The 27,896-nt window shown below is 37.3% G+C and overlaps 3 protein-coding genes across 3 annotated transcripts; 2 read left to right on the top strand and 1 right to left on the bottom strand.

Moving 5' to 3' along the window:
- The first annotated feature begins 10 nt into the window (after positions 1–10).
- On the top strand, positions 11–26,918 carry LOC135696428 (T-complex protein 1 subunit eta). The gene is made up of 12 exons (XM_065215817.2): positions 11–134; positions 284–437; positions 1,415–1,521; positions 3,891–4,016; positions 5,783–5,835; positions 6,470–6,641; positions 7,555–7,719; positions 8,811–8,944; positions 10,861–11,013; positions 12,914–13,046; positions 13,602–13,809; positions 26,593–26,918. Exons 1-12 carry the CDS (start codon positions 105–107, stop codon positions 26,802–26,804), a joined length of 1,647 nt encoding a protein of 548 aa, XP_065071889.2. The 5' UTR covers positions 11–104; the 3' UTR covers positions 26,805–26,918.
- LOC135696430 (guanine nucleotide-binding protein G(i) subunit alpha) lies at positions 20,276–21,967 on the bottom strand. Its single transcript, XM_065215819.2, has one exon. It carries the CDS (start codon positions 21,778–21,780, stop codon positions 20,716–20,718), a length of 1,065 nt encoding a protein of 354 aa, XP_065071891.2. The 5' UTR covers positions 21,781–21,967; the 3' UTR covers positions 20,276–20,715.
- Positions 22,953–25,365, top strand: LOC135696429 (guanine nucleotide-binding protein G(i) subunit alpha-1). Its single transcript, XM_065215818.2, has one exon. The coding sequence runs from the start codon at positions 23,282–23,284 to the stop codon at positions 24,347–24,349; it is 1,068 nt and encodes a 355-aa protein (XP_065071890.2). The 5' UTR covers positions 22,953–23,281; the 3' UTR covers positions 24,350–25,365.
- Positions 26,919–27,896: the final 978 nt, after the last annotated feature.

Consider the following 27,896-nt stretch of genomic DNA (forward strand, 5'->3'; position numbering starts at 1 on the left):
TTATCCATTCTGTTTTGGAAGAGCAGGTGTACGAGGCAACCCCTGCGTAGGAGCGGGAGGCTATAGCGGCAGTTTCTCGAACATTCACTTTACTCAATCACAAAATGGCGCAGATGATGGTACCAAGAGGCGCGGTAAGTTCCTATTAAATCCATTTGAATCTAGCTAATCGGTTATTTCTGAAAAGAAAAATGCCATTTTTTCACATTATCGATGTGTAAAGCTGGTCTTTTAAACTCTTTTCTTCAAAATTGGCTTATTTCTCTCCTCTTTATCTTGCTAGCGTCCGCAGATAATTCTGCTAAAAGAGGGGACAGATACATCACAAGGCATTCCGCAACTTGTGAGCAATATCAATGCATGTGAAGTTGTTGGTGACGCGCTTCGAACAACTCTTGGTCCAAGAGGAATGGACAAGATGGTAGTGGATGCCCAAGGTATGCCTTTTTATATGTCCGATGCAACTCCGCCCAACCACTCCCCTAAATATTTCATTTACCATACATAAGATAACTAAAAATACCAGCTAATTCTTATTGGTTTTGCATCTTCTTTGCCTAGAAGAGGTGAACAGGGAAATTCACGTATTCTTGAGGTATTCTCTATAATTGAAGAGCAACTCACTTAGAATAATAAATATTTTCAGAACAAATACTCTTCACTTCTTATGTTAAATAGAGGAAGCGTTTCACCTGCTGCAAGTGCAAAAGAGAGCTGGTTTTCTGTTTTACTAAACTCTCTTATGAAATACATTCTACTTTATTGGTGTCAAATTGGCATGGAATTGACAACAAAAATTATGCATTCCTATATAAATCACAATAATTTCCTAGTTATGATTCATTTGGGATAGAATGCATCATTTTGACTATCCCTAGCTGCAACCAACATAAATCCTTGCTGCTACATATACTGATGTCAGTCTAAATCATACCTGAGAGAATATGCAAGCTTTCAAGCTTGGTTGAAATTAATATATTTTTCTAGACATTAACTCCAACATACTGCATTACATCAATTTCTAGATGCTAACTCCATATTTAATGCTTCAGTTATGATGTGATTTTTCCTACCCACTCAGCAAACAAATTGCTCTAACATTTAGCATCAGTGATTTCAATACAAATATCTTAAGATCTACAACCAACTTCTTTTTTGACTTCATATCTTTACAAATTGATTAACCCATCATTTTAACCCGTGTTTAAGTGCTTGAATATTCAAATTAAAATGACTGTATCAAATTTGTGATGCCCTCTGGTCAAATCTCTGTTTTAAAAAAATTATTGAGACTTTAAAATGTGATTTGGCCTTCAAGGTAGAGGCCACTTCATAAATTGGAGATTCAATCTATTTTTTTAAAGTATATATACATTTAAAAAGCAGTGCATGATAACAAAGGTATTTTTCACAGGCAAAGCAACAATATCAAATGATGGTGCAACGATTATTAAACTTATGGATATTGTTCATCCAGCTGCAAAGACATTGGTAGACATTGCAAAATCTCAAGATGCTGAGGTATTATTTTAAATTAATTACATAGTGACAATTAGAGGTTTTTTTAATGTGATGCTGCCTTTATCTTGGCCAATTACACTTTTCTTGCCTTAATCTTTCTGTATGAAGTTACCTAATATATGAAGGTAGCTAAGCCCTGACAAGAGAAAAGGAGAAAGTTTTTGGTAGAGAGGGAAGAAATATCAAGGTTGTTTATATATGTTTTGAATAAAGACAGATTGTAAGAGTCTAGGTAACTGGAAGAGGGTAGAGCATTCCAAAGATTTTGTAATAACAAAGTTTGTAATCTTTATAAAGCTTTAATATCTTCAGTGAAAACTTTTTGTTGCACATATGACAATTCTAAAATACAGTGGATCAGTGTGTAACTGATTTAGAATGAACAGGCTATTGTGTTTTACAAATTTTTTTCATTTCAATAGTATTCTGGCTATTAACAAAGATTGATCACAAAAGAAAAGTGCTTTTTCATGCATCATCAGGCCTGGCCGTTTGTATTTTTATAGGCGAGCTGTGAATCGCTCCCCTCATTTGCTGAGCCGAGCTAAATCAGTAACACATAGAATGTACTTTAAAGACAATCGACAGATGACTTAATAAGCCCCTTTAGTATCTGTCGGTTGCCTTTGATAGCCTCATTCAGGAGTGTGATGTTTTACTTCTTTTAATTTGTATTTGCTTTAACTGTGACTTAGGCACCCCCTTTACTTGAAGTTTTTAAAAGAACAGACTCTTTCAGTTTCATGTAAAGCTGGCACAACACAAAAGCAACAATTCTCTTGCAAATCAATATTTTTGTTGTACAGAATTTGAAAATGGCTTTGAAAAAAATTTTTAAAACAATCTGAAGTTATACGTCTAGCACTCTTCAGAGAATAAAACGTCAGAACATAGATGGAAAACTCTACGCTAAAATACCCAGTTTTGGATCGAAGTAGGCCATTCAAAAAACGCGAGCACATGACTGTTGAGGTTGTCCAATCAGTGCCGCTTTCCTATTGAAAATGTTACCAACGGAGTCCTAAGGTGAAAACGAACTCACTTATGTCTACACAAAAGCGGTTGGTCATGTTTATATTGTAGATAGATTCACAAACTGCTAGATGGAACAATGATCAGGCTTTGCCAATAATGCCAAACATGTTGCCGTTATAGTTTTCACTCAATCTGGGTTTTTCAGTAAATGCCGCTGGATAGTGGAATTCCATGTTTTGGTTGTCGTTTTTGATCTGCAAGACAGAGTACCTTGTTCTCTTTGAGGCATAGTTTTGTTTCTATTGCTGGGAGGGACCTGCTGTCTTATTATATCCCAAATCTACAATTCCTACCAATTTCTTCGACTTTCCTTCCAAAAATATTCCTGTTTTCTTAAGATTGAAAGGTTCTAATCGCTACAAATGTACCTTTTGGTTAACTATCTTTTTCCAAATAGATCGAAGTTTATGCCTATCATAACAAAAACCGCCCAACAAGTAAAAAGTTAATTGCAAAAAATGCAATGACGGGAGAAATCGCTGTTACAAAAATAAACCAATTAACCCTTGTGCGTTTTCATAATTCTCTGAATAGGAAATTTTAGGGGAGCAATTCCTCCTTCATGTTCTGTTTAGGAGAGCAATTCATAGCTCGCCTCAGGCTGCCAGGGGAGCGTGGAGGCGAGCGCGAGCTATCGCTCGCCTCAAACGGCCAGGCCTGCATCATAGTCATTCTCTTGCTTATATATTTTTTAAGACCTGACATTTTGCATTTTGCGTATTTTGTGTTGTTTTATAGTTTTTGTTACAAATTGAGTATTAGAATGACATGTTATAAGATCCCTTGATTGATTTACACATTTTTTTAAGAACAACCCTTATAAGAAACATCAGACTGAGATTTGCCCAAGAAATAAGAACAGCATAAGAAACAAGGCAGACTGAAATTCAACAAAACTCAAGCAATGAAATACCAGTAAAAATTGAAGAAAAAAACAATAGCTATATAGAACAACAGATAGCAATGAGCAAAATAGCATTGAAAGAACAGTTACAATAACAAGTTATCAGGATTGACATTGTAATATATATCAAAAATTTTTCTTTGCTGAAAATAAATTGCAGTACAAGTGCAACATCCCAGACAGAAGCTTTACTTACTTTATCAAGTTAATGTTATATCCGGTTACTACTATGCATAAGAAATTCAATTGCAAAACAACAAAACAAGAAGCATGTGAGGCTGAAGTTATGCAAAGAAATTTAGGGAGCTAGTGATAGGATATTTGCAGTTGAGAGAAAAAATGTCTCCCTTGATATACTTATCCAGTGCTATTGATGTTGTCAATAGTTATTTCCTTTTGGCATTAAATATATCTTTTGTGTCTTATTTAGGTTGGTGATGGCACTACAAGTGTAGTATTGCTTGCTGTAGAATTTATGAAACAAATTAAACAAATTGTTGAGGATGGTGTACACCCACAGGCTGTCATCAAAGCTTACAGGAAGGCAACAAATATGGTATGTTGGTTTCAAAAGGGTTTTTATTTCACAAGGTCTTTCAGCTAAATAGATCTATACATCAATCGATTCCACTAATTTTGGTGAACACTAAAGTGATATTCTTCATGTAAAATATAGAAAGCAAATCTTGCATTAAGCATTTGCCTTCTTGCCGTTTTACTTAACTCATATACTCAGATTGTTGCCGTGTGAGAACATTCCTTTTCATGCTTTGTATCCCAAATGTTGCCACACGGCAATATATTTAATTGTGTTCTGTGTCCCGACTGTTGCTTTGCGACAACATGAGTTCTGATTGGCTAAAACAGCAATTTTTCTCTCTAATTGTTTATTCAGACAATACCATGTTGTAGTTTGAACAAAATAGATTCACATGGTGTTAAATGATTGGATAGGTCACGGTCAGAAATCTGAAGAAAACAACAATTGAAAGTTCAGAGGTTTAGTTTGTTCATCTTTCAATACAAAATGGTCGCATGCAATTATTTTAGTTCGAGTAGTGACGAAGAAAGTGAATTTTTTGGGTTTTTGCCAGAAGAAATAAACTTCGAAAATTTAAAGAGAATGTCAGGGGAAAGTGACCTTTCTATCAACGAGTTTTCCAGCTCCATGTTCCTTTGCATTCTCAATAATAGCTGCTTTCATGACTTTCACATAATTTGATGTGTGTGTAACTTGTTTTTTATGTTCTCGTTATTTCTTATTAATCTGCTAATTATTAGAATGTTTTTTCTTTGTATGGCTCCATATCTTTATGTTAAGAAAACTGAGTCTGATTTTTTTCTGCTCATCTTTCTTGGCCTCAGACTTTGACTGGAAATGGCCACAAATTGTTAGGGCTTGTGTCAATCAAAGCTGAATAACCTAAAAGAGCAGAATCCGAGCTATAAGTAATTTTGAAAGAACAGGTAAAATATTTTGAGGTTGAAGCCATTTTCACCGAGATGCAGGACTGAAATTTGAACAATAGACACTGGGAATCAAAGCGAAGTAATTTGATAATGCTCACAGAACGTATGAGCTAATCATGGGGGGAATTGATACTCACCCAAATTGTTTTTGCATAAATTCTTGTCCATTTTCCATCTTGTCAAGTAGAACCAATCTGATTTTCTCATACTTAACCAGTTTTCAACCTCCATTATTCAAACCCTTCCTGTTTATTAGTTTCTGTTAAATTTTTCATTTCCCTTTTATTAGAAATTTCAAACTAACTATATATATAGTATCCCCTGTATAGCCTAGAGTTAAAGAAAATAAAACTAATCATCTAATCATTTCCTGAAGAGTGAGTTAATCACAAAACAGGCTTGCAGTGATAAAACATGTAGCTTTATTTTCTTCAACTCTATGCTATATCACATTCTACATGCAGACGTATTAAGCACTGTGGTCCTGAAATATCAACAGACAAATTTCTAATCTTGTGTTACCACTACCCCTATATATATATTATAATTATGTGAATTGTTGTGTCTGCTTACAGCAATCCTCATAGAAATCTGCCAGCAAATGCAAGACTCCTCAGTGTGTATATATAAAAAGGTTGCATTTGCCTTTTGCAACAGATTTTGCATCATAGTTTTTTCCATAAAAAATGTTGCATGCCTAATAAGTGAAAGGAAAAATTAGGAATAACTTCTGAAATTTGTGGATTGTTAAAGTGTTATTACTAGAGCAAGAATTTATTTTAGTCATGTTTTAACAATTACACCTTATTGGGTAATCAAAGCCTTAATGAAATAATATTTTTTCAACACTAGGCTATCTCTAGGATAAAAGAGATTGCAGTGAAGATAAAAAAAGATGATGAGAAGTGAGTAAACATCTTACCATGTTTTGTGTTTTTGTGTGTGTATTTTTTGGCAGCCATAAATATATTCAGATCTATGATGATTTGGTTTTGCTGTTCACACTCTGAAAATTCATGTTGAGTTTTCTCCATTTGTTTCTGAGATCTGAATCTGGGATCTGTTAATGCCAATGCATATTTCAAGCAATGCTTATTTCATTTTTCAATGTAGACACCTTGTAACACTGTAATTTGGCAGCTGTTTGTCTGCATCCAAGCACTCTTTGGAATCAGGAGCCGGTTGCTAGTATTGTACATTCTTTGATCATCTTATCTGAATGCTGATGAAATCAAAGTTTACTCATAAATTGCTTGAGGACATAAAAGTAGAGATGTACACGGTTTTGGTGTATAGAACAGGGCAACTCTAAGTTTCTGAAACACATAGCAGCAACTTAGCATGTTGTCCTGTTCTATACACTAAAAGACTAGCCGGATGCTAAACAGCCTTACTATGTTCTAATGCAGAATAATTTATAATGTGCTAGAAATCCAATCTTCTACTGAGTATATACATTTTACTGTTCCATAAGCCCCTAAATATACAATATTGCACCTCCAAACTCCCTTCTTAATCCTCTGTCTTTATTGTTTTCAGAGAAATGCGAAGTCTTCTAGAGCACTGTGCTGCAACTGCTCTGAGCTCAAAACTAGTTGCAAGGCATAAGGACTTTTTCAGCAAAATGGTAGTTGATGCAGTGGTCCATTTAGATGAATTACTCCCATTAAACATGATAGGCACAAAGAAAGTCCAAGGTGGTGCATTAGAGGTAATTTTCAGTTTTCTAGTTCTAATGATGCCACAGGTTTTGTTTTGCAAGAATCACATGATCTCTATGAATTGGCTTTGATTTAGTTTTTGTTGTAGTTATAATGATTAAGGTTTAGGCTTTAGGAACTGTTACAATCCTAGTATTTCTTTGTCTCTATACTCCAAATGTCTTGTCAAGTTATATTAACAAACAATCTTTTGGTGGTACAAAACTTGTAAATGGCTTTGAAAAAAGCAAACATTTAGTAAATTAAAGCTTTTCGTCGGACACTCTTCAGAGTTTAAAACGTCAGAACATAGATCGAAAACTCTACGCTAAGAAATATATGTACCCAGTTGTGGATCGAAATAGGCCAATCAGAAACACAAGCACATGACTGTATAGGTTGACCAATCAGTGCCGCTTGCCTATTAGAATGTTACCAGTGGAGTCCTAAGGTGAAAATGAACTCCTTTTGTCTACACAGTAGCGGTTTTTTCATGCTTATGTAGAAAGATTCTAAAACTGCTAGGTGGAACGACGATCAGGCTTTACCAATAATCAGAAACATGTCGCCATTATAGTTTTTTGCACAATCTAGGTTTTCTAGTAAATGCTGCCCGATAGCAGAATCGCAGGTTTTAGTTGTAATTTTAGATTTGCAAGACCGAGGTGGCTGTTCTCTTTGGGAGTGGGTTTTGTTTCTAATATTAGATGGAACATGTTGTTTTATTCTATCCTCCAATCTTTGGGTGGTGCGTCCTACGTAGCCAGAATCACACTAGCACATAAATTCATATACAACAGAACTTTTTTGTGTGGCAGGACAGCAGTCCTTTTGAATGGACAGAAGGGCCTTTTTCGTACTATAAACAACATGTGGGTTGACCGCAAACCGCAAATAACATACTTGATTCAATTTTTTGTACAGGATTCCTTTTTGGTTCTGGGTGTGGCATTTAAAAAGACATTCTCCTATGCTGGGTTTGAAATGCAACCTAAACAATACAAAGATCCCAAAATAGCAATGCTGAATATTGAACTTGAGTTGAAGGCAGAAAAGACAAATGCGGAAGTTAGAGTTGACAGTGTTGAGGTTTGTAATGAGTTGTTAACTGTACAACAATTTTCTTTTTTTGCTATGGTTAGCATCCATCTAAAGGATCATTAATGTTTTTGCATCAAGTATTGCAGTGTCTCACAATGGCATATCAAAGACTTGTTCCAGATTTAGTTGAGTTCAGCACCAAAGTTTCAGAACAATTTTCATACTATTGCTAAGTTAACATCTAGGGCTTACCTATGGTTAAAGAAAGTCTTCAAGTAACAAAGGCTTGTGATTCTTTTACAGTGATACAGAGACTTTGTATTAAAAATAATGCTATTTTGTACTGTTGATATTACAGAATACATCAAGAATTCATGCTCAGGCACTTACTCACTCACCTTTCTTGCTCTAAAATTATACCTACTAGAGTTCAAATTTCCGCAAAGACAGGTTGCTGGTTTCTAAATGAATTTTTCTCCAAGCCTTCATTCTATAACTTTTTATTTTATTTGCTTATAATTCATTTTCAATAAGTGTGCAAAGCCAACAGAGAGGTTACACAATGAGCTACTTTTCTTGCATGTCATGAAAATGCCATTTCATGTCAAGGTTTAATAATTTGTTGAGAACTCCTTAACACTTACGCCTGAGCAACACTTCTTACACCTCCCCCTTTCTTACCCAACATTCTATATTATGCTCAATTTAAGGCAAAAAGCAGGTGTCCATATTTTTGCCTTTAGAGTTTGAAAAAGTAACTCAATAATTATTAATTCACAGTATAAGCACCGCATTTTGTGACAAAGACAGTATAATGCAGATCAGTGCACGCTAGAGATCACCACTAACTGTTGTAAAACCAGCGGGAAAGGAATGATGTTAACATTATAGTTTGTACAATGATGAAATTGTAGTTTTTAGCAACTGAATTCCATGCAGGAAGAAAGATCAACATCTATTGTACATTCATTCATTCCTGTTAAAAACTTCCTTATTAACCAGGAAGTTTGAATTTGTGGTTTTCAAAATAAATGCTGGAACCAAATCTTTAACTTTAACAGTGCTTTGTTATTTCAACAGTTATAGATGTCATATGACACTTTATATTGGTCTTACGGGAATTTTTTTTTCTGTTAAAGGAATATCAAAAAATAGTTGACGCAGAATGGACAATCCTATACGAAAAGCTGGAAAACATAGTAAAAAGTGGAGCAAAAGTAGTTTTGTCAAAATTACCGATTGGAGACGTTGCAACTCAATATTTTGCAGATCGGTAATTTCTTTGTTTTTTCTTTTTATGTGCCTATATTTCGATACGATACTCAACATATATTTCTTTTTTAGCGTTTTAAAATTCGGAATATTTGGGCGAAACCCATTAATAAAGAGGATGGAAAGATAAATACACTTGAGAATTGGTGGTGTCAGTTGCTTTCTTTATGCAACCGTAGCTTTGAGTTGAGGCGTAGTGAAACCGAAGATGCGTGCACAATGAAAGTGACTACAAAAATACCGTTTTTTAAACTCAAAAACTAACGACTTCGTTATAGGACAGCATTGCTTCCAACTGGATTGTTACTGTTGGAAATAGACCAGGGGGCTATGGATAAGTCTGCAGTTTGATGCACAAGGGGGTTATTGAACTGGGGCGCGGCCTCATTTGAAGTTAAAGTCATTTCGAATAACGATACTTTGTCAAAGGTTATTGTCAATGAAGCAGGAAATTCAGTAAAAGAGCGGGGTCTTAAAAGTACCAAAATAATAACCAGAGTTGGGAGGGGGACATTTTTTCTCGACCTTGGAGTAGTGGCTAAGTTGTTGCAAATTGAAGGTTCGAATCGACTGAAAATTGATCAACTTAACTTGTCGTGGCCTCCGGTCTAAAGCAAGTGCACTTTCAAACATGCACTTCCAAAACGTACCGAACGTATACAGGACTCTATTTTTCTTTTAACTATTGTAGCCTTCTACTTCGGTGTTACGTCATTGATTATGTTTCTATCCGCATTGGATTATGTTTCTATCCGCTTTGGATGGATTATGGATTATGTTTCTATCCGCATTCTATATACGAAACAAGATAAGTTAAAGAACTAAGTTAAGAAAGTTTGGATAAAACCCCTCGGTGTTCCTCTTCTTTGTAGTCCGTTTCTCGGCGGAATTAACACTGAATGTTGTCCAAAAAAGACAATCTGTAATAATTTGTGACTTTTGTGTTTCTATGGTTTTTTAGTATGGTTTCTAGTTCCTTTTCCCTGGCCGCTTTCGTGTTTTTGTATTCCTTTTTCAAAGGGAAAAAGGTCAGTATGTAGGCGAAAGTTTCTATTTTTGCCTGTGTTCAAACAACGGTTTCCGGTGCTCCACACCACTAGCAAACATCCCTCTCTTCTTTGTTGACAATTTTCAAAACATTGCCTTGTGTTCTATCAACTAAAATAGAAACCCTCGTCTCAAAATCATGACTTTGCCTTTAAACACAGTTTACTGCAACTTCATGCAACGTGAAGAGACCAAAAAGTTGCATGTGTAAACGGGCATGCGACTTGTTGCAACTTTAATAAGCAATCAACTGCAACCTGAAATTAATTGTGGATCAAAATCCCATTTTCATGTGAATTTGCATTAGGTTGCAAACCACTGGCCAATAAGATAACAGCATAATATCATGAAACCGGATCAATAAAAAGTGGGTAGTTTTTTGTACAAGGCAAGCTGTTAATGTGGCATTTCGGGTGTTCAAAAATGTCTTTGTATGAATGATCTTGATGTGTAGTTTTCATATCCTTCTGTTTTGTTACTTTCGTGCTTTATCAAATCTTCTTGCTTTCTACCAACTACAAATGCCAACCTTCAAACATGTCTGAACAATGTTGGCATTCTCTGTGTTATTATTCTTGTTCTTTATTTCCACACATCTTGCCCTTGCCACTTTCTCGCTCGGTAGACCAATTGTATAAATGACTTTGTGCCAAGATCTGGAAACTCCCAAAAATGAGTGTTTTTCACAAAAGAAAATGCAGTAGCATATACCTGCTACAGCCATAACTCATTTTGGACCTAAAATCAGATCATTTCCTTAGGCCCTTATACAGTTAGGTTCTTAGCCAGCAATCTCGCTCCCCCCCCCCCCCCGGCCTTTACGAGTTACACTGTTGAATATTTTGTCAATGATAAAATCTTTCATCTCAGGGACATATTCTGTGCAGGAAGAGTAACTGAAGAAGATTTGAAGCGAACAATGAAAGCGTGTGGTGGATCGATCCAAACATCTGCCCAAAATTGGAATGACAGTGTCCTAGGAACATGCGGCGACTTCGAGGAAGTGCAAATTGGAGGAGATAGGTAGCTTAGTTCATTCAATTTTTTTTGCTCCATCAGATCGTTGTAAAACAGATAAAAGGCAAGTAGTCCCAGAGAACTGTGTCACCTTTAGCCTGGCCAGCTCGAGTAATCGATAACACATACAGGCTTTCCTATATGGCACTTTAGATGTTTGTTAGTTAATATAAAGTTAATACCCTGAAGTCTCTATAAGGCTATTAGGTTATTGTTGCAGTGGACTATTCAGAACAGAGGGAGCTGGAAACAGTCCCGGGCCGAAAATTAAGCAATTTTTGCTTTCCGTCAAGATAAGCCTTGTGTGAAACCGTTTTGATTGCCTAATTCACAATAAGAATCACGTGATTTTACAAAGCTTCACAGCTAGTTAGAGGATTGTGTATCGGAGAGTAACACTGGTTTACTTCAAAAGTCTGTGATTTTTCTGATGTAGAAGCTCGCTGAAATAGAAAATCTTAATGCATGCGTCGTAAATCTTTGTACAAATCTTTACCCAAGAGTGATCAATGATGATTTGAAATGCTGTTCACATTCTGAAAACTCTTGTGGATTCACTTCATTAATCTGAGATCAATTATCTTATACATTATATTTCATGTCCTATTTATCTTACAAAAAAATTATAGTAATAATTTTCTTTCTACCAATCTTTAAACCGTTTTTCTTTGACATTAAGTTTAGTCTCAATATCCCTGTAAGACAAGGAAGACACTAGACCACCTTTGAGATTGAGATTGTCACAAGAGCTATCCATTTCTATTTGAAACAGACTATTTTAGCAAAGAAGTTATTAAGATAGTTCTCTTTCTGTTTTAAGTCAAGCAATATTTCCAAGACCCGCAAGAGAAAAATCTCAGTTTGTTCAAATTTTCAAATGTAAATTCCTTTTCAGATGTTGGAAAAATATAGAAAAGTGTCTACAAAAATGTTCATTGCTCTTTCTGCCCCTAATCCAAAAATACCCCTGTAGCCTCCGCACTCTGTCACCTGCACTCCAGGCAACGAGGTGACCAACAAATAAGAAACCTATCTGTATTATGTAAATAAATGCACTTTCACAACAGCAAGCTGCTTGACAGACTCAAATGGAATCCTTGCAGCGAGAAGTCGATAAAAATTTAGCAACTTAACGCGCCAAGAACCAACAACAATAAACACACGTAAATTAACTGTTGCTAGTATTTCGCCCCGGCATACGGGCTTCATCAGTGCATAAGTAAACGGGCTAAAAAGTGCATCTGTCCATTGGGTTTTTTTACTCATCTCTGGCTAGCATAACATTCAGTGAATATTAAGAGTGACGAAGCCACATCATCATATCAGTTGTGTGTGGTTGAACCAAATGTGTTTATTTAAAGGAAAGGGTGTGTTGTAGTATTTATTGTGCCAAATTGTTATGTATTAATGATTGATTATTAAAGGTTGAGCAGTTAACTTTCTTAATATTCCGAATTTCGCCACCCACCCCCCCCCCCCCCCCTCTCCCACAATGTAAGCTGTCCATTTCTGGAACATAAGCTCACTTCCGAATAAAAGCCCCCGGCAAGCACGAATTCCTTTTTGATGCAAAGAAAAGTTAAAAAAAAGTTTTTTTTCGCCTTAACCTCATTATGATGTGTTCTCTGAGACGGCCACATACCTTTTGAATGCCTTCTTGTCCATCCTTCCAACCGACCCTGGTAAGTCATAATCGGATGATTTAGTTATAAAACACGTGTTTGCTTCTGATTAGTCTTTTAATCCTCAATTTACAATCTCTGTCTTAGAAACCATCATAGCTAGTTAAATAGCGATAACACATATTTCTTTGTGATGTTATAAAAACATGAACTCGGGTAAGAAAATCCGCAGCATTTCCGTTTTGCATTTCTCTGTTCTGTAAACTCTCTTGCTTTGAATCTAGGTTCAACATGTTCAAAGGATGCCCTAATGCAAAGACATGCACGTTCATTTTACGAGGTGGAGCAGAACAGTTCATGGAAGAGACAGAACGATCCCTTCACGATGCCATCATGATCGTAAGAAGAGCTCTTAAGGTCAGTTGTAAAGGAAACTTGCTCTTAAGCCCATTTTCTTTACCTGCCTAATTCTAAAAGCTTTTTCTTGAAATTGTTCAACTTAGATTAGACAGATTAACTATTTATATAGTATCTATGAGGATTCTTTCAAACTTCCAGCGCTCCTTACTCTCCACTGTGGCCATGTGAAGTTTGATACTTTGGTTATTCAAAATATTTCAAGAAATTTAATGATTTTCAAATATCCTTGGCCATCAGTTACTTTGCAATGAATGAAAACTGACCAATTCATCAATACAAGTTGTGATTAAAGGATTACTGATTGATTCTTCTGCAAAACCAAATCTCGAGTAATTTTTTCAAATTTCTGCTATTTCAACTCAAAGGCTAAGCCCCTTGATCGAAGTTTACTAGTTTTTTTAAAGAGTAGGCCTACGTCTTGACCCCATGACCCCATGAACAAAAAAGTTTTCACTGTCTTTAATTAAACTTACCCGACAAGAATTGATTCTTGTGTCGAAACATTAAATAATTTTTGTGTCAAATTATTAAAATAAATTTGTTATATTCTAGAACGATGCTGTGGTGGCAGGAGGTGGTGCCATCGAGATGGAACTCAGTCGATATTTGCGAGAGCACTCTAGAACGATTGCTGGCAAGGAGCAATTGCTTATAGCTGCCATGGCTAAGGCGTTTGAAGTAATTCCAAGGCAGCTTTGCGATAATGCTGGCTTTGATTCGACTATTGTCTTGAACAAGCTGCGTCAAAAGCACGCGTCAGGTAAGCACCGATTTTCTATCGTTGGCCTCTGTGGCTTAGTTTTTAAAGGGCCCCTATTAGAACGATAGGGTTATGCTATAATTATAAAACGGTTCAACAGGGCAGAACGAAGCCACAACCGTCAGCGTTCACCTCGTCCCAATGTAGAGGCTGCGTAGCAGAACTTGATCAGTTTTGTATAGGCTTGCCTTCTTGAACTGGTCCTGTTGGCATGGTTACAGCACAAATAGATGTGTCGTGGTTACAGTTCCGATGTAATGGCACGAGCAAATTCTGCATTGACTCGAGGCTGTAAACATTGCCCTAAGTTTACTATGAAAGCGCAAAGCTTAGCAGCGACCAGTCAGGTTTCCATTGTGAATTAAGTCTTCAGTAGGAAAGGCAAATATTTTTCCCAAAATTTCGCTAGTAGGAAATTTCGATAGGCTTAACATCTGAAAAATCCTGAAAAATTTCTAAAAAAAAATAGTGGCGAATCACAAAGTTTCGTCAAATATGGCGCTAGGGGTAATGAGTTGTAGCTCCCCTGCATCCACCTGCCCCCACAGCACCCAGTGTGCCTCTGCCACAAGCACAATTGTGATGAATGCTCGTTCATAAAATTGACCTTTGTGAAAATGTAGGAATGAATTTTGTGTAAAAAGACATAACAATAGCAGACTTTTAGGCCAGGTCAGACAGCTCGCTAACCACAAACGTTTTTGTGCATCCACAAAATGAGTGATCAAATGACAATTCACCTTGAAATTTTAGCAGCTTACCGAGCTACAAAGCATGCATTGTTCCAAAGCAAATATAAGTAACAAAAATCTGGAGCAACGCGGTCGAGAATTTGGAATCGAATGGGCAAATGCTTTTAGCGCCTTGCTTGACTTTCGATTTCTTATCACCAAGCTTGGCATCCAACAAGTCTAAAAACAGCTGCGAACGAAAGATATAATGAACATCATCAAAATGATTTGGCGGGTTCGGCTCGTCTTTCAGTATACATACATCTACTCTTACTCACCAGTGCTTTGTTAGAATAGTGCTTTGTCCGAGGGCTTTTCAGGGTTTTGCATATCTAAGCAAATAAACCTTATGTAGAAAAATGTAGAAAAATAGCGATTGTAGTTGCTACTTGTTCGATGCTTTTTTAAAGACAACCCTTATAAGAAACATCAGGCTGAGGTTCGAAATAAGAGCAACATAAGAAACAAGGCAGGCTGAAATTCAACAAAACTCAAGAAATAAAATGCCAGCAGGAATTGAAGAATAAAGGAATAGCAACAGAATAGCAGAAAGCGATAAGCAAAAAAGCAGTAATCGTTTTATCAAGCACATTTTACGTCCAAACACTGCAATGTACAGGAAATTCGATTACAAGATTAAGAAACAAAATAAAAAATACGCGAGATTGGAATTATGCGAAAAAATAAGAAACGCCAGGCTGAAACTTGAGCCAAGTGCTCTTGTAGAAAAGCTTGTAGACTCTTAAGAAGCGTTTTTTGTCGAACTTCTTTGGCTATTTTAATGGCATGATCATGGCGCACTAGTAACTTACTGCATATCAAAGATTAAAAGCATGGTTCATAAAAGATTTTCTTCAATTAAAGCTGGCTTTTACGGATTTTTTTGCACTTTTCCGTTTGTTTAGGTGCTTTTAAATAGCCTCCATTGATAATCGCTTGAACTGTTCGAATACAATTACTCGTCGCATACACTAAAACGCCACCGATGAATCTAAATGTTGTATTTTTTTTTATTTTTTGTTCGAAAGCTCCTTTTTGGCGAATTTTCATTTGGGGTTTGAAAAGCTAAACCACTAGCGCGAACACCTTTATTTTAGCATTTATTGCAAAACTAATTAAGGTAAATTTCGCACATGTTTGAAAGAAAGGCAAATGTACAGACAAAAGTTCAAAAACGTTTCAGTTAGTCAAATGAAAGCCAGAAGAGTTGAAGATATGATTCGTTTCTTGATTTGCATCGGTGATAATAAACTTTGCAAACATTGTTTTCTCATAATCTCCTCTTGATTATTTATTGTTTGCCTATTTGCTTATATCAGTTCATTTATTTTAAAACCTTTCAGCGGAACTTTTTACTTAAAGTCCCACTTGCCAAAAAACCCATTGCGTACAACATTGTTTCTTCCTCAAATTTTCTCAGAAAGAATGCTTGTTTGTTCTAAAGAATGCCTTGCCAAATTCGACTTCCACTTTTTCCCCAAAACTCCATGTAAACAGCCTTAATTATATACGACTATTTTCATTAACTCATTGAATGGCTCCTGCATTGAATGGCTCCTGCACATAAAATCAAATTCTGCATCAACGTTTGCTGTAAGTGTATTTGATTCTCAAATCAACTTTGCAAATGTTTAACCTCAGTCTGTTTGTTCTTCAATAAGTAGAACCCAACAGGAGACTTGAATTGTTGACTCAATTTTCGCCTCCAAGGATCAAATACCACGGATTTTGCTTGGCCTTTGGGTCAGTTTTTATCTTATTGATAGGAAATGTATTTTTGTAATTTTGAATGTAGTGCTCTTCCAACGAGCAACATCAATGGTTTTTCAATATTGATTCAATATAATTTGGTTGCCTCCACTTGATACCAAGGCTTGTTTTGTCCAGGACTTTAATAATTCGAACACCAACCATAAACATTTCAATAGAGTACCGAAGTGATGACGTCATAAAAATCTATTTTTAGAATTTCTGAATTTTGATCCCAGAACCTAAAAGAGCATCATGAAATACCTCTTAGCATGCACAATCAGTTAAAGGCATCACGAATTGGCTTAGATATGGCCACTTAAGGACAGGTTCTTGCATCATCAAACCTCTGTAATTGGTCTTGGTTCATAACTTTATGAACCAGGCCAGAACAACAGTAATCCGTTAGCAAACTTGAAATCTTTCATTGGCCATATCTCGCCCAGCTTGGAACATATCTAACTAATTTTGCACAATGAGAGGTATTTTATGCCTTTCTTTCAAATTATGCGGCCAAATTTTAGAAATTCTAAAGATAGATTTTTGGCGACGTCACACTTCGGTACTCTATGGGCATTAGCATCGACACCTTTTTGCAGTGTTAGTCCAAAAATTCTACTTTACTGGTAATCCAACAATTTTCTTAAAAAGGGCAATTTTTAAAACGATATCAAGGATCGGAATCGGTAAAATATGAGAATTTATTAAGAGTAATTGCCAAGCTGGAATTTCATCGACAGTTTATGACTTCTTATTTATCTGGATATTTTGAGCAAACAAGAAAGCGTGACGGATAAAACACTCGTCACTCGTCAAGCTTGCATTGTGGTAGTATGTTTTATTTTCTGAAGCTTTCATGATTTTCACTTTTTCATGAAGCGCTCAGTAACAAATGTTTTTGATCTTAATAACAGATTTCTTCTTTATTTTATCAAATATCAGAAATATTATGGCTCCACGGCTGTGTGCCAGAGGAAGGTTATGTTATAATGTACAATCCCTGCCAAAAGAACTTGGAACACCCAGCAATTTGTCAGCAATTTGCGTTGAATTTTATATCTTTGATTCCTTTTCCGAAAAAAATTAGAGAATGTGGATAATAGCAATGTGGATAATTAGAGAAATATCATGAAAGAAACGCAAAAGACAGTGCTTCCTAAAATCCTAACCTGTTTCATAGTAAACAAACATTGTTCCGTGGGAGAGAGGGGGTGATTGATCTTGACTTTGGAAACTGACGTCAGTGTTCCAAGTCTTGGCAGGCATTGTGGTTGCTTTCAATAAGGCCAATGCATAACTTGATAAAAGTATATAAAGTGAGAGGAATTTACCGTTTTTGCTTTGAGCATTTCTTTTTTCCTAACAAAGCGTAAAGTCCTAACTATAGATAATTTCACTTAAATTCTCTTAATATGAAACTTTTATTGAAAAGGTACAAGGAAATTTCTGAGGGGGGGGGGGGGGCAAATAAGGCGAAATTTTATCCGGAGTAAAGGTGACGGATTCTCTCAACTCTGTGACTTTTGACCCCTTTCGTTTAAAAAATACTTTTTAAGACATTACTTTCACTAAAGTCCATATTGGTATGTAATGCGAGAGGGGCGAGCATTGAAACCACTTAACCACTCACTCTTACAAAACCTTCAATATTGTGATGGCTAGCTCGTTCAAAGACTTTCCTGTTTTACTTTTGCCTTCCTCTACGCTCTCCAGAACACGATGTCTGCCCGATTTTAGTGTCTTCAACAAGTTGTGAATGAGTCAGATTTTTTTCCCTAAAATGATATAGTTTTCCCCTTTATTACACAGCCATCACATTTGTATGGGGGTCTTGTATTTACCGTAAAAGCTCTATCAAGCCCTCTCTCTATTAAGCCCTCTCTCTAAGGCCCCCTCTCTATTAAGCCCTCTTTCTATTAAGCCCTCTCTCTATTAAGCCCCCTCTCTATTAAACCCCCGCTCTATTAAGCCCCCTCTCTATTAAGCCCTCTCTCTATTAAGCCCTTTCTCTAAAGCCCCCTCTCTAGTAAGCCCTCTTTCTATTAAGCCCCCTCTCTATTAAGCCCCCTCTCTATTAAGCCCTCTCTCTATTAAGCCCTCTCTCTCTCTATTAAGCCCTCTCTCTCTCTCTATTACGCCCTCTCTCTCTCTATTACGCCCTTTCTCTGTTAAGCCCCCTCTCTATTTAGCCCCCTCTCTTGCGACTGCTAATAAACTTTTCAAACAACTCACTGCCAATAGTATTCCTTCAAGGAGTAGTGTACTAACTTCGAGTGAATCAACCATGTTAAGAGAAGTTGTTCAATTTAGCGTGGTCTAGGCATCTTGCTGTGCTGTTGTTGTTGTTGTTGTTGTTGTCGTTTTCAAAAGTATCCGTTTTCGGTGTTCACACTGCTTTTTCCGTTTTCGAAAGTCTCCGTTTTCAAACTGCGTTTTCAAAAGTCTCCGTTTTCGCCGCGGAGCAGTGTGAACGCAAGGTGAAAACGGATACTTTTTTATCCGTTTTCATTGGAATCCGGAGCAATGTGAACGGGGCCTAAGACAGGAGGGGCAGTGTTGGTGTTGTGGGAAAATAGTAGAATTTTAAATAATAATCAAAAGAAACAGAAGTAAATCAAATAATTGTTTACTTCAGCATGTTTCTATGTATATATCAAGCGTTCTGACACATGGGCAAAAAAGTCAGTATCTTATAAGACGCCATTGGTTTTTGAAGTTTATTATCGTTTTCTGAAATGTACTTTTCCTTTATCAAAGACCGACAGCAAAAAAGGATATTTTTTCTAAAAAATTTTAGGTTCTTATTGAAATTAAACATAATGACTTTATCAACAACTTTATCAAAGACCTCCTGGAAGAAGGCAGGAGTGGCAGCTGCCCCTGCAGCCCCTCCAGGGTCGGTGCCCCTATACATTTGTATGACATTTGAATAACAAAAAAAGGAAAGGGGATTTTTATAAGATTGTTTGCATTGGAAAATTAATAAGCCCCCCTCTCTTTTAAGCCCCCGTCTAGGACTGGAAATTAGACAAGCCCCCCCCCCCATATCTCGCTTAAGAGTCTTCACCGCATCCTATATTCTACATATACACCATTGGACATGCAATGTGCCTTTCACTTGTATCTGTCAAGTCAAGTGACATTGATCATTTCCAAACCCAGGAGATTTCTGTTGTTATTTCCTGAACCATTATATTGTGACGCCTGCCTTGCTGTGCAAATATAGGAATAGTTCGTGTGCCAGAGAAAAACATACTTTATATTTTGGAGAAATTTAAGAGACCTTTGTAAAATATCCCAAAGGCTGCTAGCCAATGCAAAATCTTCGCCCCCTAATGAAGTAAACATGAATGTCACAAAACTCACAAGGTTCATGAGGCGAATATAACAAAACTCTCAACTTTGAAAAATTCCAGTTTGCAATGATTTTATGTATGCCTTTGTCACAATTCACTACTTTTACAAACATGGCTGCTCTCAACTGTGTAGTTTTTTTCTAAGCTTCTTTCTCTACCATGTATATAGATATGTTAATGCCCCCCACTCGATAGAAGGCTGAAAACACCCCCTGTCAACTTAAAAACCCCAAGCCCCAAGGGTTTTTTCTTTGGGCCTGCAGTATTTCCCAGGTGATAACCAAGTCCTTGTTTTACACTCTGGTGCTCATTGCCATATTTTCTTAATGAATTTTGCATAGGTAATGTTCCTTGATTAATCAGTTAAATCGAATAAAGGGACATGTTTGACAGAAGCTATGCGTGGTACTCTGTCCCACGGTTCTTGGGTTTCCACAGAAAGAGAACAAAACGTATTTGCAGGCTAAGAAGACTAAACAGTGATTAAGGTTTCTTATTTTTTAAACTTCAATCGTATTTAAATTTGATGAACAATTACACCCTGATAAACAGTCAAAAAAGGTTTACTTTTGGGTGGAGCCGTCCGAACATAACTTGAGAGAGACTTCTTTAGGAGACAAATAGTCCATCCACACATAAATTTTGCTATATTAAATATCTTTATATCTATATCCCAGCTTTTTCTATTAAACATCAACTCCAATATGCTCGTTATAATTTATAAACAATGCTTGTATATTTTTATGAAATTCAGCGAAATTGTCTCTACTTAAGGACTTCACATCGCTTGCTGTAAGATTAAATTTGTCCTTGCTGGTATGCATTGATCAAATTTTCTCTCTAGGATAATTATGATTTTCATACTGTTCAATTATAAGCGTCTGTAATTTAAACTTTGTGAGATGATTTTGTTGGAATTTTAACAATGAAAACGTATCTTTAAGTGAATCGTTTGCAGATAGCTGCGGTCAAAGTAGATTAACGATCACCATTGATGGTCAGACTCCTGGACGACTTGCTGCTTGGAGCTAGCGAAGCATGGTTTGGCAGTAATCAAAATATTGAATTTCTCAGAACAGGCCTACTTGTCTCAAGTTGTCCTTTATGATGATGTCGGTGGCCATATCGAAAACGACCTGGATGTTACCGGTGTCGGTGGCACAAGTGAAATGCGTATAGATCTCTTTGTCAGCTTTCTGGCTTTTCAAATTCATGAACTGCATCCTGATGAACTCCCCAGCCTCCTGCTCGGTATTAGCTCCAGTGTACTCCGGAAAGCAAATTGTCAGTGGTGACGTGTTGATCTTGTCAGCAAAAAGGTCCTTCTTGTTCAAAAACAGCATAATTGACGTCTTCAGGAACCACTTGCTGTTGCAGATGGAGTCAAACAGCTTCATGCTTTCAACCATACGGTTAGTTTCTTCGTCTTCAGCAAGAACCAGATCATAGGCACTCAGGGCTACGCAAAATATGATTGCTGTCACGTCCTCAAAGCAGTGAATCCACTTCTTTCTCTCCGATCTCTGACCTCCAACATCGAACATTTTAAACTGCAGGTTCTTGTACTCGAAGTTTGTTTCCACGATGCCAGTCGTCTTTACACGTGTTCTCAAAATATCCTGCTCCGTCGGCGTGTAATCTGCAGCGCTAATTCTGTCTATTTCTGATAAATAATAGCCGGCAGAATCATTCAGTTGGTATTCCCTTGCTCGCGCAAAACAAGCCTGCACGCCCTCGTCTGCCCACAACCTTTTTACGACGGCGACCAGCTCTTCGCTCAAGACTCCATCTTCTGCAGAACCAGCCAAGGACGGCAACTTTCTCTGGTCTTCTTCTAGTGCAGGATCTCCAAATTCTATTTTAAGTGGCTCCATTGCTTTCACTATCGCTTGAATCGACTGTACGATATTGGTAAATACTACTGGCTTGAACTGAATGCATTCTTCTGGGGAGAATCCATTTTCGTGAATAATTTTCATTTGTTTCACTATTGTACTTTTCCCCGACTCACCAGCTCCTAACAACAGCAGTTTTACTTCCCTTGAAGCTTTAACGCCATCTTGCTTCAAGTTCTTGTCGATCATTTTACTTCGCACGGCAGCAGTTTTATCTTCCTGGCTCTGTGAGCACCCCATGGCCTAGAGCTTTGGGATTCAACCGCCAGTCAATCGATACAGGCTTACTTGCCCAATTTTTCAGTTTCTTTTTCACTTATCATAAAACTTTGCGTTCTTTCCGTATATTTTCGCAAAGATTTTGGCCGTTTTCTTACGGATCAGTGTATGCTAATCATTACATCAACATGCTACCGACTAAATAATTCACCAAGAGTTAGCTTCCGCGTTACTTGTCCCTCCCTTTGTCAATTTAGTATCCAGGTCTCCAGCTGTTATTCTTGTCACAGTGGCTAATTGTTCGAGTGGGCGGTATTTTTAGAAGCCTTTGGTTGCCCAAGATCCTGTCCACACTCTTTTGTTCGTCAATCCGGGGGCACTCAGCGCTTCGCCTACGTGTTAACAGTTTTTGTCAATTTTTGTATGAATCAGATTGAACGCTTTTTACAAGAACACGCCTAGGCTCGATTTGCTAGAAAAACAAGAGCAACGAACGGACATGTTTTATAAAATTTACTCTGCTGTTGATAAAAATAACAATCTCGAGAAATTATTTAGATTTTACATAGAAGTTTTATTAAGTGATCTTATAATTTATAGTATGCAGTTTAAAGTATGATCAACCCGTACCTCAAATTTAATATTTAATTAAAAAGACAAGAACAGAAATTACCTGTTTCCTAATAAACACTTTTTTATATAAGAATATAGTCTATAAGATTATTAAGGCTCAAAATCGCTGAAATTTGAGAATAACTGAATAATGCAAGGCTCAATCTTCATCAAGAACTAAATTTTTTGTCTATTTGAGTTTTTGGAAAGCAAATCAAATACGATTTTCACTCTATATGTTGAAATAGACCTGAATGATGGAAACGCCCATGTTCAAAGTGACCTGAGGGGTGTGGCATCAAAATCCAATTAGTGTCTAACCGAAGGAGTGTAATTTAGTGAGATGATTTTTATCTGTGAAACCAGGAAGATGGAAAATTAGTTTAACAAATCAATAGCCAACATCCTTATTTCCCAGGGGGGGGGCTTGAGCCTACTCCCCCCTCCCTCCCATAAAATGTTTTTTCGTTAGTAGGAGCTAAAGCCCTAGAGCCCCCCTAAGTCTGCACCTATGTTGGTATTAGTCTTATTTTGAAACTTTTGTCGGAATTTCAGGGGCCTAAATTTTCCTCTAAGCTAACCTTGAAAATGGACGGAATCTCTCGTTTTTCCAATCGACTTGTCCTGCAATCCCAAACTTGAACTTGTTTGGAAGAAATAGAGGCCTGCTCAACAAGAGGCTCTGAAACTTTTGTTTTTTCCATGACGGGAGTAGAAACCAGGGGGAGTAGCATGGACACGGAAGTTACAATATGTCATTCTTTGACATATATGGAAAGTGAAAAAGGATCCGGTAAGGAGTACTCGGAAAGAAATGACGTTGGTGTATCTGTGGATAGGGTTAGCATGAAAGTGCGTGACGAGAATCAAAAGTTTACTTGTATTCTTTGGTACTCGAGAATCGGCAATCATGGGGTGCACATCAAGCCAGGAAGAAACTCTGGCAAAAGAGAGGGACAGAACAATTACTAAAGAGTTGAAGGCATCTGGAAAAATGGCATCAAAGGAAATTAAACTATTGTTATTAGGAACAGGAGCATCTGGCAAAAGCACGATCGTGAAGCAAATGAAAATTATTCACGATAACGGTTTCACGCCAGATGAAAGCATTGGTTACAAGTCGGTTGTCTTCGCCAATATTATACAATCTATGTTAGCCATAGTGAAAGCCATGCCTCGACTGGGTATCGAATTCACGGACTCTGAGCGTGAGCACGATCAGCAAAAACTGTTATCGTTGCTTGATGATTGCGAGGATGGTTGCCTGACAGAGGAAGTTTTCAATGCTCTCGAGAATCTTTGGGCTGACGAAGGAGTAAAGGCCTGCTTCAGTCGATCCCGGGAATATCAGCTGAACGATTCTGCTGGCTATTATTTATCTGATCTTGGGAGAATTCGAGCTCCTAACTACATTCCGACTGAACAAGACATTTTAAGATCACGGTTAAGAACTACTGGGATAGTCCAGACAAGGTTTACCTACAAAGGGTTGCATTTCAATATGTTCGATGTTGGTGGACAGAGATCTGAGAGGCGAAAGTGGATTCATTGCTTTGAAAATGTGACAGCGATTATTTTTTGTGCTGCCTTGAGTTGTTATGACCAGGCTCTTGCAGAAGACGAAAAAACAAATATGCTGATAGAGAGCATCAAGGTTTTCGAGGTTATATGCAACAGTGAATGGTTCATAAAAACACCCATGATCCTCTTCCTGAATAAGAAAGACCTTTTTGCTGAGAAGATCACCAAATCTCCGTTGAGTATCTGTTTTCCAGAATATGCCGGCGCTGATGAAAAGGAAGAAGCTGGGGAGTTTATAAAATCAAAGTTCTTTGCCGTCAAAAGTCGTGAGAGTGGCAAGGACATTTATGCTCATTATACTTGTGCAACAGATACAGAGAACATTCAGGTTGTCTTTGATGCAACAACTAGTATTATATTAAAGAAAAATATGGCAGAATGCGGCATACAGCTATGAAATACATATAGATATTTGCAGAAACATGTATTTGCGTTATGTACAGGGATTCGGTTTTACGAATAAGGATTGTATTTTATCAGAAAATTTTTAATAAACAGTCTGGGTCCCGGTCTCTCGTCTTAAGTGATGGTTTCAAAAATTCCCTTGAAAGAAATTTTTATCTCAAAATAGGGTAGTTGATCTCCCCTCAACGTCCTGTAAGCATGTAGGAGTTGCTGAGTAATGTCTACTGTGGTTGCCTGTAGCTTTGTATTTGGTTAAACCAGCCCTACATGTACATGAAAGGAAATGTTTTATTGCATAACTTGGCCCAGAAATTGATGTCGAGTCTGTATAAGCGCTGTCTGCGGTTTTTAACATTGTCAGTGAATTAAAAGAATTGTTTAAAAGTACGTTTTATGAACAGAAACAGATCGTATTGGCGAGTTTCATTTTGATTTTCTCTTAGGTACATTAACAGGAAGTTTTTGTGGTATGACAGAGTTGCCGTTAACCGGCATGCTAGCACAAGGACCGGATGCTTAATATAACAACACCGACAAATGTTGCTAAAAAGTCTTGTCGACTTGGCAAAAGAAGGCAGACTTGCTGTACTTCCTCCAAAAAACGCATAGTCATTTATCAAAGTTGTATAAAATATGGTGCGGCGCTAAATAGAACGGGCGTTTATTCTACAATTGAAAAGTTTGACATTAAAAATGATATTTTGGTTGGTCTTTGAGATGGTTGATAGCGGGCTGGCCCGGTTTACCGAGAAGGAATATTTTTGGTGGAATCCCGGTATCAATAGCATGCATTGTGTTTAGCAAACTTTCGATTACTTGGGAAACGGGTAGCCCGGGATCCCGCCTTCTGCTTACTCTTAGCCCGGCAAAGCGGGCTGCAATTTAATGTTTTTCTCATGTAATCCATTCAAACCGGGCCAGCCAGGCAATGCTGGATGCGAATTTGAACGACTCATGCGCTATCGGGCGTGATAACATAAATCAAATCATAAAGCCGAAGAAAAGACATTAGAACAACCAAGACTTTTAACTTAAAATCCCCATAGCTGAAAACGGTTTTTTGACGAGCTTTGCGGCCATTTTTAAAATCAATTTTCCCCCCAAAATTTTTACCGCTAATTTACAGGCCGGGCTGGTGTAATCAATATAATTGTGAGGAATTTGTAGCCTGGTTGACCCGACCAGCACTCACAACCGGGCCAGCCCGCTGCTAATATTTCGTTTGGTCAGGAGGAAATTCTAACAGCTTGTTATTGGTTGCTCTTATAACCAGGTCGTATAAAGGATATATTTTTAGCTTGATGACAATAATGATCTATGATTAGTAAGCAGTAATAATCAAAATCCCTGTGAAGTTGAAAATTAGCATATTAAGCTTAACCTAACAGCAGGTTATTTAAAGTAACACGAACCTGTAGAATCGATGTGTGTTGCTTTTATAAAAAAGGGTGTTTATTTGAAAAAAATAGTTATCATTATTTCATTTATATTTTAGTTTCCAGCAAACTATTATTAGCTTAACCCGAACCGTCAGTAGAATTTCAGAGATGGGGGCACAGTGAGGGAGGGGCATAATGTTTCAATAACATGTATCTATGTAGTTCAGTTATTTGTATGTACTGTAGAATTTTGAATTGTATGTGGAGAATTTGAATTATATATATATGAAATATAAATTATATATATATATATATATATATGTATTATATATATTATATATAATTCCTTGAGGTATTAGTATTTCTTATAAGCATTTTCTTAGATAGCAGTGCGTACCCCATATCTCACGCACTCGGGGGATGTTTAGTAAGATCGACTAACCTAACGTGCCTCAAGGATTTTTTATAAGAAAATTTATCACTTCAGAGTTTATCCGCTGAAGTTGAAAATAATACAACAGATTTTTGTTTTTTTTTTTTGTCGATTTTAGTTTCTTGTTGTGCTTTGAAATTGAAGTGCATAAAGAAAAGAAAGTTTTCTGTTGCAATTGTTTTGAAACGTGTTCCGTTTTAATCTTTTTCAATCTGTTGCTTTGGAATGAGGATCTTGAATCTGTAAAAGGAGCAGTAGAACGGGAAGTTGGCACGAAACAAGCCATTACGATTACGCAAAAGTAGGCTATGGAACACGGTAGTTGGTGACGTGGCGAAGCAGTAAGCTGTGTGGGTAGAGCTTGCTTGGTACTGAAATTTCGAGAGTAAGCTTGTTACAATATTTCTCTTTTGGTTTTTTCAGGTGGAATCTGGTATGGTGTCGATGTGAACAAAGAGGACATTTCTGACAACTTCGAAGCATTTGTGTGGGAGCCCGCCGTCGTAAAGATCAACGCAATCACTGCAGCCTCGGAAGCATGTTGTTTGGTTTTGTCAGTAGACGAGACTGTGAAGAACCCCAAGGCAAATATTGAAGCACCACCCCCAGGGGGTATCCCTAGAGGACCCCGATAACGTTAGTAAGATAGTCTGTTGTTGATTATAGGTAAACCCATAGCTTTCTTTTTTCTCATTTTGTTCATCAGTGTCAATGTGCAGAAAGTTCTGTGAATAGATTATTGAATTCAACGGTTTGATTTTTTCATTGTTTCTCACCTTTATCTTTATCTTCAAATCATTCTGAAACACAGTACGCTTCAAGTTTTTCAAATCTGATGTTATCATCAAAAAGGGCTTGCAAACTGAGTAAAAAGTAAGAAAACATCACTGGGATTTGGACGTTTACCGTTAAGAATGTGAGACCCCGTTTACACGGGATCGATCCCAAACTGGTACGGACCGGCCTTCCGTTTACACGGGATCGCTCGGGATCGATCCGCTATCCATGCCAATTTGGGTTCGCTTTGAAAAACGTTTGCACTCAAAGTGGATCGATCCCGTCTCGTGTAAACGCTCGAAAAGATGGGAATTGGAGGTGCTTTGAACATGGTGCTTCGAGCTTTTTTTCTATCAGATTTTGCGCGCCTACTCGCCTCGCGCCCACCAGCAGAGAAAAACAAAACAATATGGAGGAATTCTTTTACAACTTTATTGAATGGTTTATGGGAATGATTTATTCTTGACAGAGATTGAGGCAGCGTCGCCTGTTGGAAACGGTTCACCCTCTTCCTCCTCATTTGGATAGGCCGCTATAAAGTTTTTATCGATGTCCCCATACTTAGAACGAATAGGCTCCCAGTCCTGGCCATCGGCTAACTTCGAAGTTTTGTACTCCAGCGTGATCTTCAGGAGTAGGGCCATTTATTTGTCGCTCCAAATAAACATTTTGTTACCACTTTTGAATTTAGATTTTGTTGCCATTTTGTTGTCAATCTTCCTAAAAATTTGGCGCTATCAACGATATCTTCTTTGTGTTGCTAATGACATAAGCGTTATGCGTTCCTCCCCAAGGTCCGGTTTGGGATCGATCCCATGTAAACACAATGTTTTGGGATCGATCTCGTGTAAACGCAAGCCAAATTTATGGATCGATCCCGTTTCTCCCGTGTAAACGGGGTCTGAGACTCTGGTGATTCAGGAAGGGTGTGTTCATTTGGTTGTTACTCT

This window comes from Rhopilema esculentum, chromosome 14 (assembly GCF_057945365.1).
Source record: "Rhopilema esculentum isolate cy_ngs chromosome 14, ASM5794536v1, whole genome shotgun sequence".
NCBI classification, from domain to species: Eukaryota; Metazoa; Cnidaria; class Scyphozoa; order Rhizostomeae; family Rhizostomatidae; genus Rhopilema; species Rhopilema esculentum.